Source organism: Melospiza melodia, chromosome 6 (genome assembly GCF_035770615.1).
Source record: "Melospiza melodia melodia isolate bMelMel2 chromosome 6, bMelMel2.pri, whole genome shotgun sequence".
NCBI classification, from domain to species: Eukaryota; Metazoa; Chordata; class Aves; order Passeriformes; family Passerellidae; genus Melospiza; species Melospiza melodia.
The window spans coordinates 16980723-16993599 of record NC_086199.1 but is presented as its reverse complement, the minus strand read 5'-3'; the positions used below and the strand labels follow the sequence as shown (position 1 = coordinate 16993599).

At 35.2% G+C, this 12877-nt stretch overlaps 1 protein-coding gene across 5 annotated transcripts in view; it reads right to left on the bottom strand.

Annotated features, from left to right (window-relative positions):
- TTC7B (tetratricopeptide repeat domain 7B) overlaps positions 1–12877 on the bottom strand; it is a 117568-nt gene that overhangs the window by 82804 nt on the left and 21887 nt on the right. For all 5 annotated transcript variants that reach the window (XM_063160121.1, XM_063160122.1, XM_063160123.1 and 2 more), the window contains 2 exons: positions 6855–6985; positions 5758–5879 (listed from right to left, as the gene is read on the bottom strand). In XM_063160121.1, coding sequence (XP_063016191.1) covers positions 5758–5879; positions 6855–6985 — 253 coding nt within the window. The remainder of the gene's footprint in view (positions 1–5757; positions 5880–6854; positions 6986–12877) is intronic.

Here is a 12877-nt window from a genome sequence, read left to right as displayed (position 1 = left end):
AAAGCAAGAAATGAGACAAATCAAGAGATTAATTCTTAAGCTGTAAAAGAACATCCTAATACTGAGGAATGCAACTTACCCTACTGCTTTCTATAGCCCTACAGAGACAGAATTTATAAAAAAAAAAATTTAAAAGGACTGCAATTCTGTGGCTTGCTTCCATAACTTTATTAAAGGCCTGACCAAATGGACAAGACTACATACTCTGCACAAAGGATGGTGCTTTGGATGATTGTGACTCGTGTGTGTCTGTTTTCCATCAGGTTTAAGAGGGTGGAGAAGTATAACTTAATCCACAATTAGGAAAACATCCTGGTAAGCATTTAGGTACCTATCTATGAGAAGCAGCATAGTTGCAACTTCAGACAGTTCTGTTTTCCCACTCTCCCTTTCATAATTACACTTTCAGTACACCCACAATATTATATAATTTTCACAAAACATTAATTAACACTGGGCATTATATTCTGAATAAAATGTAGAAAATCCCAAATTTGCTGCCAGAATCTAAACTACTCTTTAAAAAAAATTAGAAGTCTACTTTAAAGAATTATCATGGCATGCTTCTTATTTTATCCATTGTTACCTCATGCAGAAAAAAAATCCCAGATATCTCAAATTTGCTACAAAAGATCATGTTTGTTTGATGCTTGAAAGTTCTTAACACATGTTTGAGCTTATAAATAAAACATCTTCGATGTGCCATTAGAGCTACACAAGCCTAAGTATTTGAAAGAGCACAATGAAGCAGCAATTCTGGCATTCATGCATTCAAAATGAAAACACTTGCTGCCTAGACTGCCGCTCCACTGGTAGTTAGTCCATCTAATGGCTCACAACCTGAAGAGGAAGATCTCATCCTCCCCATTCTCATCTCTTAGTGTTTCTTTCCTTTTCCCACCATTCTTCTTTCTTGGTATTTTCCTACTCTCAACTGCATGGTCCCATCTCTTTTCTGACAGCCACACCAGCCATTATCAACCTTCCAGTGAATCAATTCTTCCCACCAGAATGACAGAAAGCTGTGATTTCTTTGACAACAAAACTCCACAGAAGAATCAAACAAGCATATGAACCAGCAAAAGGCAAACAAGGAAAATGCACACTAGGAGGGTGGAAGGAGGGTGGGTCTGTGGAAAATGACAATAGCAGCTTCTCTGCACAGTGGAAATACAAGAACATTAAGTAGGGCAGTAAAATGAGTATTTTGAGGGGAGCAGGGGAAGCGTATGAAATATTAACTCCCTATCTGAAGATCCAAGACCATTTTGTCTGCCACCCATCACAATTCAACATAAAACCAAAACCTTTTATCTGATGCTTGCAAGTGCAATCAACAGCCACCGTCAGCAAGACATGTGGCACATGGGCTAAAAAATGCTAAATATCTTCTTGGAAAAAGTGAGCTGGAGTCAGAATCCCAACTACAAACTGTTAAGAGTATCAGTCTTGAACCTAACTCAGATACTAACATTACTTTCGCTGTTCTTTGTATAACTAGTTATTACAAAACTTTTTAAGATTTTGAATAAAAGTAATTCCCTCATGTTTATATCCACCTTAGTCTCCCATGTAACACTGCCAGGTTTCCTACCTGTAACTTCACAATGGAATCTTGTTTTAAGTTAAGACACAGTTATGAGTAATAAACATACAGTAAGGTTTGAAAGAGAAAGCATTCATAATGGATGATTTTATCTTGAATGTCTGAGGGAATAATAATTTCCTCTCATGTTCAAATAGTTTTTTCCATGAAAACTAACAGGTGAGAACAGTATTGGAAGCAAGGATGAGGAAAGCATCTGCTATGACAGACAATAAAATATCCTTTGAAAACTTATTTTTGCTCAGAATCACAGAGAAATTATTTTTGTTCCTATCTTGAATATATTCCTGCCTTAGCTTCCTAAGCACACAAACACAAAAGCAGGCATATAGAAAACAAAGCTGTGTTGAAAACTGCAACAGAAGTGATTTTGTTTGCTTTCCAACACACAGCAGTGATATTTTACAAATAAGAAATGTGATACTTTGTGGGATTTCAATGTTTTCATCTTACTTTCTATTCTTTACTTAAACACCAACTTGTTTTGAGACTGATGTAGGATGTGCAAAAGGATTTCAAGAGATGCAGAGTGATGGGTATCTTGCACTATATTCTAATACAGCAGAGAGCTGATCTTACAGGATCTTCATGTGCATTTATGTCAAGCATTTACATAAATCTTTCTCTCATGGACTTCACCCCCATAAAACCCCTATCTGTGAGCACTGTATGGATATACATGTGGAACAGAAGCACCTAGAGACTGCCTCCTATCCACTGCTCCTCTCTTACCAGAAAGAGAGTAATGTTCTTATACTATTTCTGTTATATGCTACAGTGAAAAGAAAAAAACAGATAAAAGAAATTCTACATAGTTAAGTCCTAGACTCTAAGGAGGGCTTTTGTTGTGCTTGTCAAACATTTAGAGTCAATATAAATCAATTATCTCAATTATATGAAAAATGAGAAAAAATTGTTTACTTTTTAATTTGTTTTTTTCAGGGCTAATTTTCTATGAAGAAGAAGCCAGTCTATAAGAAACAACTTGCTAGAGGAGACTAGGAATGTCTTACTTCACTGTGACAGTGCCAGCAGAGGTAATGGCTGCATGAGGAGTACAGATCATTGCTGGGATGCTCAGGTTTTGACTGAGAATGTGAACCATGATGGAGACTAGACCAAACTGCAGTCTGGATCGAGAGCAATATCCATGGAAGGGGTGTAAAATAAAGCAGAAGCAAAAAAAATTGCTCTGAAATCCAGGTAAGTCTGATTTTCACATGATGGCCTCCTGATTTTAGACTTCAACCAAAATGCCACTTTGCTTCAAGAGCATACATTTCCAGTATATTTGTGAACATTATTACCTCAAAAATAAAAACCATAAATCAGACAAAACCAATTTGTAAATCTCACAACAACACAAATACTAGGATAGAAGAAACACTGGGTACCTAAAGAGCTGTCCTTTCTCAGGGGCATTGTACTTGAAAATAGCTATGTTAAATACCAATGTCAAAGTTCCTGTGCTCACAGCTTTTCTTGGAAAAACATCAAGGCTTTGAACTCCTTCAGTATGAAATTACAAAGCAACTACTACACAAGTTATGTAATCAGCCTGAAAGAATGGAAAGTTACATTTCAGAACATTTTTTAAAAAACACACAAACCCTACTCCAAGTTTTTTAACAACTTCCTCAACTTCTTTGTTACACATTTCCAAGCTGAAATGTTCTTCACCTCCCAAGTGAAAAATGGGTATGTAGTTTGTTTCTTTAATAAAATTCTGTACGCTTCAGAAGAAACCATTAATTTCAGTTTTGTGTCTTATTAGCACTAAACTAACACTTTTCTGGTTCAGACTATTTCCACTTCAATTTCTTCTTTTTTTTCCTTTAGGTAATTGCATTTCCATGTATTTTCAAAATACCACCACTTAGCAGAAAGGCTAAGTTAAGTTTCAAGCACTTTCTAGCACTTTTTTTATACAAGATAATGCATACCTGAAAGATAATGACTGAATTCTCTACAAAATCTCGATTAATAGGCTTAAAAGAAAATCTCTGTACTGTTAACAAATGAAAGGGGAATTTGAAGTAGATCAACCAACTTTATAGGTAGGCAGCAATACTCCCTATGTTACTGTTGAAATTACGGTCTTCCAGCATTTATAAAACTTATCATATTTTCTTTTCTGCTTTGAAACTGACACACAAGTATAATGATTTTAGATAACATTCAAACTTGAAGTATGTTGCAAAGCTTCCTGGAAAGATCTCAAATCTACTCTCTGTAACCTAACATCAGGAGGGATGATATATTTAAAAATGAAACAAGACATCCTTAAAATAAATTTATTAAAAAGCAAGCTATAATTTATCCCTATTAGAAAAAGTATACATTTGAAGTTCTCTTCAGTTCTGGTAAACCCAAGATAAAAAATGAAAAAAATAAAAAAGCAAGCCCTAAAAGCAGCCACATGACAAGCAGCCTGGAACAATGGCCATATTAGGAAATATTGAAAGAACTATGATTGACTTTGAATTAAGGAAGGAAACTAAAGGATGTAACAGCAGGAACATGTCAAATAATGATTGTCACAGAGCTATTTTTCCTAACACCTTGCTTCATATCATACCACAAAAACAGTACCACTGGCCAACGGAACTAGAAGAAGAAATTCAAAATTCTATATATAATGTGGAATTAGCTTATAAAATGCAAGTGACCACTGTACTATAGACTGCAAAAAAAAAAAAAAAAAAAGCTTGTGTAGGAGTTAACAAGCTCACCAACAACCTCACTGTGAAGAATTAAAATGCACATGGAATAAAATCCTTCAAAGCTCACACCAGACCAGATGATACAGTCTAGAAAAAACACTCCAGTCTGAATATTCCTTAACAATCCACTGCATGACTCTATTTGTGCAGTGGCTTTTTGTTTTCTTCATTAATTGCAATCTGCTATGTCTACTGCTGGTTGCTTTTACACAAAACATGTCAGATTAAATGCACTATTTCCATCCCTGGCCTGCAATCAAAATCCTTCAAAATGTGGAATTCTTAGCTTATTCTTAACCATGACTGCCACTGGGATTTTGGCAGTAACTGTATTTTATTTATTTTTTTGTGCAGACATGAAAACAGAGATCTTATTTTTAGTTCCGATAAATGAAAAAAATTAGCTTTCAGAACATTCCATTCCTCCTGCAATTAAATTATGAAAACAGAACTAAAGTGCAAGTCTCAGATCATGTTAATGCACCACTTCAATACTTTAAGAAAGAGATTTCAGAAGTGTAGTGATTGTTTCCATGTTGAAATTCCTGGACAGCTTAAAACTCAGCTAGTTTTTTTACCCTACCTTCAGTACATTAAAATCTCGAACTCTTTACAGACACTGCATTATTTCCTTCATCTCTGGTTTGTGTATTTGAAAGAATAAGAATCAATTTTGGTACAAAACAGTAGTCCCATCAAGAGTTCCAGTATTTCAATAAAATCACATTTTTCTAATGAAATAAGAAGCCCCAGACACAAGTTTTTAAACTACGTGCTTTCAACAAATCTCAGAAATGTACTTAAAACCCATTTGTGCCGAGTTTTGAAGTTCTTAAAAATGAAGTGTTGTATTCTTTTTCTCATTCTGTGTGGCAACTGAATTTATTTTTAGGCTTTTAAGCAAAGCCTTATTTAAAATAAATTATAAAGGAAGTCCCATGCAGAATCTAAAGGGATCTACAGAGCAGGTACAATAAAGATTGTACACTTGTATACATACTGTTGATCTTCATGCACATTTATCCTGCAGCATAATGTTAAAATAAGTGATAACTGAAGAGATTTGGAAAAAAATTACAAAATCAAAATTATAAATACCAACAGTTTCAATATGTTGACAATCACTCTTTAACAGTGTTCAGTAGTAAATTTCAAATAGATAAAGCTTAAGGTAATTTAAGTTCTTACATTTAGTAAACAAAACTATAAAATGCTTTCTGCTTAATATACTTTGACTAAACAATTTTCCAGTATGTAAATAAATACAATATGGGCAGCCTCACTATTTTAATCGAAATGTTACTACTTTATCAATAAGAGACCTAACAATTACACAGTCCACAACTACTAAAAATTATGCCCAGTTAAATCACAAATGCAAAACCTAAACAAAAAAGTAAACACAATAAAACAAGAGTCAAATCTCACCCATTCTTGAAATATAGAACATGTGCTCTCTGAAGTCCTGTTTCCAGGAAAAAACCAAGCTCTTGCTCGTGTGCAGTGGGCCCTGGCTTAGGGCTTCTGTTTTGTATATTGGCATTAATTACCTAAGAGAACAGAAGAAATGGGGGGGGGGAAGTGTATTTAGAAAAAAAAACCTTAAAATCAAGGTTTGTGTACTTTTCCATGGAAGCTAACATTTAATGTTGGAGAAATCTTTGCCATTGGTAGGTGGTGGCTAATAGACCATTTCTAGCTTTACCTCCATTGCCACCTAAATATAAACCCTTTTGTTCTTGCCTGTACCCTTAGAGAGAATTAATTTACCAAGAAGAAATGCTGCTAAGCAAAATTTTATACTACTTTTTCAGAAATTTTTGTGAAGAATGGTATACAAAATAGAAGAACATGAAAAAGCATATTTGCGACCTTATTCAGTAGCAGGAGGTGATGGTATTCAAAAATTTAGAACTCCTGTTAGGTTAGAAAAGACTGCTGCAGAGAGCAGTAAGAAGATTAAAAGCTATCTCTAGAGTGATTGCCAAAAAGCAATTTAGAAATAATTGTAAACATTTAGAAATAATTGTATTACATCAGCATTAAAAATGCTGTCAAAATGTAATCAGCTTTTGGTGGTGCACATAGTCTACCAGCCACTACAAGAAAATAATAAAACAGCAAAACCCCTCAGAAAATAAAAAGCTGTATGTATTTTATAAACAGTATGAATTACTTTTTCCCCCATCGCATCAGTTTTCTTCCCTCTTTTTTCTGTTTTTCATGACCCTAAATGTGTCTTCCAACTCCTTCAAAGACAGCTGTGAAGTGACAGGCCTGAGGCTTGCAAGCAATGGGTCTGAAAGAGGATCAGAGGGCTATTGCCAGCTCACTTCACTCTAACAGCATTCACAAGCCTAAGAACACAGCCCCAGGTGTACTGCATTTTGCCCAAATGTACCTCAAAGTCTAAATAAAAAGCAACAGTGTATATCTCCTAGAAATAAAGGGTCACACAAATTTCTTTCAAAAAGGCATTTATATCAATCTTTAAATGTTCAACTTAGAAGACCACCCCAACTTACCCTTTCTATCTCCTGAAGGTACAGGAGAGCAATATCCCCAGCCTTCTCATAGCATGTGACAATTTCTTGTTCTCGGTCCACATGGAGATTGCTTGCTGAGGAAGATATTGGCAACTTCTCAAGACAGAGACCTTGGGAGGCAAAAAAAAAATCAAACAAAGCATTAAAAACAAATGTATTATATAATATTAATAGCTAAAGCGTAGTCCAGGTTCAGCCCCTTTAGTTCAGGGGAAGAAACAAAGGAAGTGAAGGTATGGTCCCCTGAAACAGACACTAATAAATATATAAATAAAAATTACTCCTCCTTAATAATTATAAATCCAGAAGCAGCAATTTTTAAAGCAATTTTGATTTTAAAGGCATTTTGACAATCTACCATAAAAATATATAGTGTCTTTCTATACCAGTTTTATATTACTATGTCTTCAGTTTTCCAGAATGATCATAGAAACCAAGGTACAGAGATGAAAGGCACTCGAGGTAATATTAACCCAGTCACTGTGCAAGACAAAAGTATCTGTAAAGACAAATACATTTAAAATAAACAATGTGTTAGGAAGTGTAATTTTTGTATTTAAATTTAGAAGAGGTAGTTCACTCATCAAGGCCATGTAAGTCTTTTCTGCTCAGGACCTACTCAACAGATACATTAAATGGTGCTTTGAAGTAATAGAAAAATTTTCACTTGTCTCAAAAAAAAATCCAACAACTCTTACTAATCAATACTAACTCCTACACAAGTCACTTCTATTAGAGCTATTTTCAAGATAATTAAAGTGTTGGAAAGGACCTTGAGAATATAAATCAATTTATCTGATGGATGAATCAATCAACCCCTGACACTGGACCAACCTGCTCTTAAAACTTCTGACACTAGGGATGCCCTGGCCTTCATATGCAAATTACCACAGAGCTCAACTATTCTCACAAATAGTATTTTTTCCCAGTTCTTAAGTCTCCCTCTCTAGATTAATTAATTTGATTAATCCTCATAGAAAGGTTATTCTGTTCTTCACAAAACATTGCAAGTTAGAGCACAGTGCCAATAACACCAAGGTGATGGGTTTGATCCCCCTATGGGCCATTCATGTACAAGTTGGACTCCATGATCCTCCTGGGTCCCTTCCAACTCAGAATATTCTTTGATTCATCTAGAGAGAGAGAGAGACAAGCTCTCAAGAAGAAATATCAATTCTAACCAATTTCTCTTCTCAAGCTTCTTTGATAGGTAATCATTTTTATCTCCTCTGGACACTCTCCAACTGGTTACCTCCACCTTGACTCACTGTGCCAGAAGAGGATCCACGGCTCCACTTGGAGGCCTCAACTGCACTGAGCAGAGAAGATGAAAGACTTCCTGGTTTTCATAAAGGATACTTTTTTAAAAAGTATTAAAAATCAGTTGAACTTTTGTGACTTCCCTTACATATTAGTAAAAATCATCTTCCACTTATGATCTGCAAGAGACCACCAGCTCATATCCTTCAAGCCAACAATTTAATCTTATATTTATTGGAATAATTAATTGCATCTGCAGCAGCACTTTCCACATGTTAAGAGATTTATTTCAGGTCATTCTTCCAGCTTGCCAGCCGTAAATGCTAGTCCTAAAGTGCCTTCAACTGCTCCCACATTAATATAACCCACAATTTAAATTACTGTATTATCTATTCATTGTTGAAAGTTTTGAGAATCCATTCCCGGAGAAAAAACAAAAAACATCAACAAAACACATAGTTATATATTGGGCATATGTCTGTAGAATGCCAAGTAGTACAAATCCAGATTTCTGGCCAGATTTCAGCCTTGAGAGGATGTTTTAAGTGTGTATCACAGTTTGCTGGCCACCTTTACCCTTCAGACCACCCTATTACCAGTACAAACAACACATACCTTACAGCTCTATGTGCTATACATCCAGTTAACACAAAGTCCTGGATCCAGTACTAAAACTCCTGCTAATCCTACAGGCACACCTCCAAACTCTGAAGTGACTAAAGAATACAGTAAATGCACTGCAATAAACACATCAAATGACTGAAAGCACCAGGTAATTTGTGTGTGAATCACTCCTCCTCATTCCTTCTCTCCCACACTATGAACAGCCAATGCCCCCAAGTAACCATCTCCTACATCAAGCAAATTACTCAACTATTTGTAGATCTGAGTCAGATTTATCCTTTCTATTTTTACAGTTTATGGCCATAACTATAATATTTAAATCTCAAAAAACTCACTACAAAGACATTTTCTTATTTTAGCTGAGAATTTTTCATTATGATATGAAAACACCTCAGTGTTCAGCTAGAAATTCTAAGTAATGCAGCAGGGACATACTAAATTTTAAGTGTTCTTTGATGAAGTACAGAACACTACCTCTTAGAGAAATGCTTCTATATAACTAGCACTCACTTCTTTTTTTGTATGCTTATTAAACCCAGGAAATTATATATATTTTAAGCATGTGATGCTTTTGAGAAGGAAGTTTATTTGGAGATCTATTCTGAAATGACCACTTAAAATAATGGTTTGTGTGTTGTATTTGTTTTGATGACACAAGTAAAAACTGCAATTTAATGCTGTATTCAAAATGAAAACATATCAACTAGAGGAGAAATCTTTAATAAATTATGCTTTTCATAATTATGATTTTGTTAAAACAAGTCACTCCAGACTACTCATTTATTTTTTTTCTTAAATACAGATGAAATTTAATGAATAACATATTAAAGTATATAAAAGTACTATTTAATTTTAAATTGATATACACAGCAGCAACAATTACATGGTACACTGCCCACTTCTTCGTAAGAACACTGAGAGATGAAAAGTTAATTAAAATAGGGATCATTATATTAGGCCTTCAAAAACAAGAACAAGCACATAGTAACCTATACAAAAGAGAAACACATGAAGTTCAAAAAACCACATATAACCCTTATTTATCTGCTGAAGACCTGTCATAGAATCAGACAAGTCAATTGGCCCTTTTGTGATTCTTCCCACACCTGCCAGGCAGGAATCTGCCATTCTCCCCCAAGGGATAGGCATTTCTTTAACTGTTTATACACTACTTAAAGATATTTGGAAAAAAAAGTACAGGTTATTGCTATAAAATGTTACTGCATTTTCTGTAAAGGCCATAGCTATTGTGCTTTATTTAACTTTTATTTTGTTTGATTCTGCATTCAAGATTATCATGACAACTGGTATCACAAGTTGACTTTGATATTCCAGGCTTTTAAATTTAAGCCCTTCCAGTTAAAATCATTTTCAGATAAAAGCTTCCAACAAGCTGGGTCAATTTTAATTTGGGAAGACACTTATCTCATACATATGTAGTCCTGATATCAAGCAAGATGACTCCTGAGGGAAAAGAAAGTGAGAAGCAGTGAAACAAATACGAGTCCATACTAATTAAGTTTACATGTTTTGCAAGGTAACTCTAAAATTGCTTGTCAAAAGAGCAGAAGAGTAACAAACAGCATTTGGACAAAAAAATAATATTCCTGATATTTAAATTATATGGTAACTTGCAAAGGTTTTCCTTAAATTTTCAAAAAATTACCCATATTTTGTAAAATATTCAGAAAGCAAACACTAGACAGTTTTATCACTTGGAATAAGTGGCATTCTTGTGTCTATAGTCTCACATCAGTGGCCAAGGTTAAGCCAAGTAAACATTTTTTACAAATAGAAGACCAGGCTGGCCCTACTATCACATTTGCAGAAGCTGACCACTACCCAAAAATGAGGATGCCTCAGCAAGAACAAGTAACAAACTATTTTTAAGAAGTCCTCACACCCATTTTAATGTCAAAAAACCCAGAGTTCAGTTCTGTAGGAAAACAAATTAGACCACACTCCCATATCACCATAGCTGCTCAAAGGTCAAAAGGGAATCCACAGCACAGTTCCGATCTTTACCAAGTGCTCTTACCACACAGACCACTACTGAGATCATTCCAAAAAAAACCCAACAGAACCACTTAGAGCATTGTGTATGTGAGGATTCTCCATGATCCCAGCCAGTACCTTGTCTGTATAACATTTTAAAGACAACAAATAATAATACACCCCAGTGTTCGTCTCCTGTTTCCAGTAGAGAAATCAAAGGACAGAGGAAAAACAGTGAACTACTGTTCTACACTTAAGTCAATAAGCATACTTTTTCAAGAGAGAGAGCTGCCTCAATACATGAAGATTTCTGGGTTTGCTTCCTGTTTTCCTTACATAGACATGTAAAATCCAAGTGTATTTTAGTATAAAGAACTTTGTCTTACCTATATATGATATGCAAAGTGTTGATACATTATATGGTAAGTGTTCCAAATGCTGTACACAAAAATCCCCTTTTCACCTCCTTCTAAAGAAACTTCATGTTTAGCATATTGTTATTGCTATCAAGGAACTCCCACATTTATTTATTCCTGAACTTAGAACACACACTACTAATCTCACTGAAGGAAAGGACTAATTAAGTCCTCAATCAAAGATTTTTCTTGCTTGCAGAGAATTTTTCAGAGATTTTTTTAGAAAGCAAAGCATGGGGCTGTTTTTGTCTTCAATTCCCTACTGATATTTGCAAAGTAATTATTAAAAAGGAAAAGAGAAACTGAAGAAAGTGTAAGGAAATGTATTTATAATAAATACTCAGAGGTAAAAATGGATGAAAAACAATCAATACTCACCTTTTCTTCTGAATTGAATACCTACTTATTACTCTAAGCAGTCAAAAAAAGCATAACAATATTTTGGTATTTCTTTTAACATCATCTGAGAAAACTGTTGTGAAACAATTGGTCACACTTTTCCTCTAAATATAATGCATTCCAATCTTTGTATTTTTCTTAAGAAACAGACTTTTGCAATATCTTTTACATAGAAGAGATCAGTATTTTTCCGTACACACATTTGTTTCTTAATAACCATATGCCAGCCAATTCTTGCTACAGTATAGCCCTTTAACAGGCCAGCACCTAGTGGCAGGGCTGAAAAAGTTCAAGCTAGAGCTAAAAGCTGGAAAAAGCTTTTATTGCTGCTTATTATTATTATTATTATTATAACTCATCCTGGAGTGAGTGGACCTCTCTCTGCTGAACGCTCCCCAAAAGCAGAAATGCTGCACACCAGTACATGGAATGGGCATCAAGGAAGCTCTTTGCTCAGGGGCAGGAAATTATTTCACTATGGAATTTACACTGTTCTGCTGTAAAGGGTCAGGATTGCTCCTATAAGCCCCTCTAAGGCAAAAAGACAAGCTCTACTTGATACCTGTTCTTCCTGTGGCATGAGAAAAAGAGGCCAGAATCACTACTTTTTAACTGGAGCCCAATATTTTTAAACTCTCTTCACTCTGCCAAAGGAAGGTTTCTGGAGAAATTCTAAAGATTTGAGAGAAACTAAGAATAAGACACCACCAAACTGCCCAAGTGCTAAAGAAGTCTATTTTAATAAGAAATACAGTATTCTCTTTTAGAGTTTAGCTTTCAAATAAGAGAATTAAAAGCAGTACTTAGGAAAGCAGGACAAATGCCTGGGTTCCTTCCAGTCCCTGCTCCAGCAGAGCAGATGTCATAAATGTAGTCTGGGGAAAGAAAAGTTTTAATGGAGAAAATTTGAACTCCCTATGGCACAGGCCTCCTAGTCATGGTCTGCAAAATGCACACCGACAGTCTGCAACACTTGCACAGCAAGACAGGAGGAGGGGGAACCTGAGTTCTTGACCCATTGCCTAATGAGTCTAGAGATCCCCAGCATAATTACTGAACCAGCTTTCATTTAGCATTCTTCCATGAGAGTTGCTTGGTGTCTGCTGACACAGGCTAGCAGTGCACAAGATCCCATTACAATTGCATATGATTAAAGGTAAGTGCAGCAGCTTTTCCTAGCTGCAAAGAAGCAATCCACATGCACCTGACACTGCCATTGAACCTAATGAGTATTTCCATGTTTCTGTAAACAGAACTAATTAATAGCCAATCATTTAACTTGGTAAATGCAACATTAAATTTGAATAT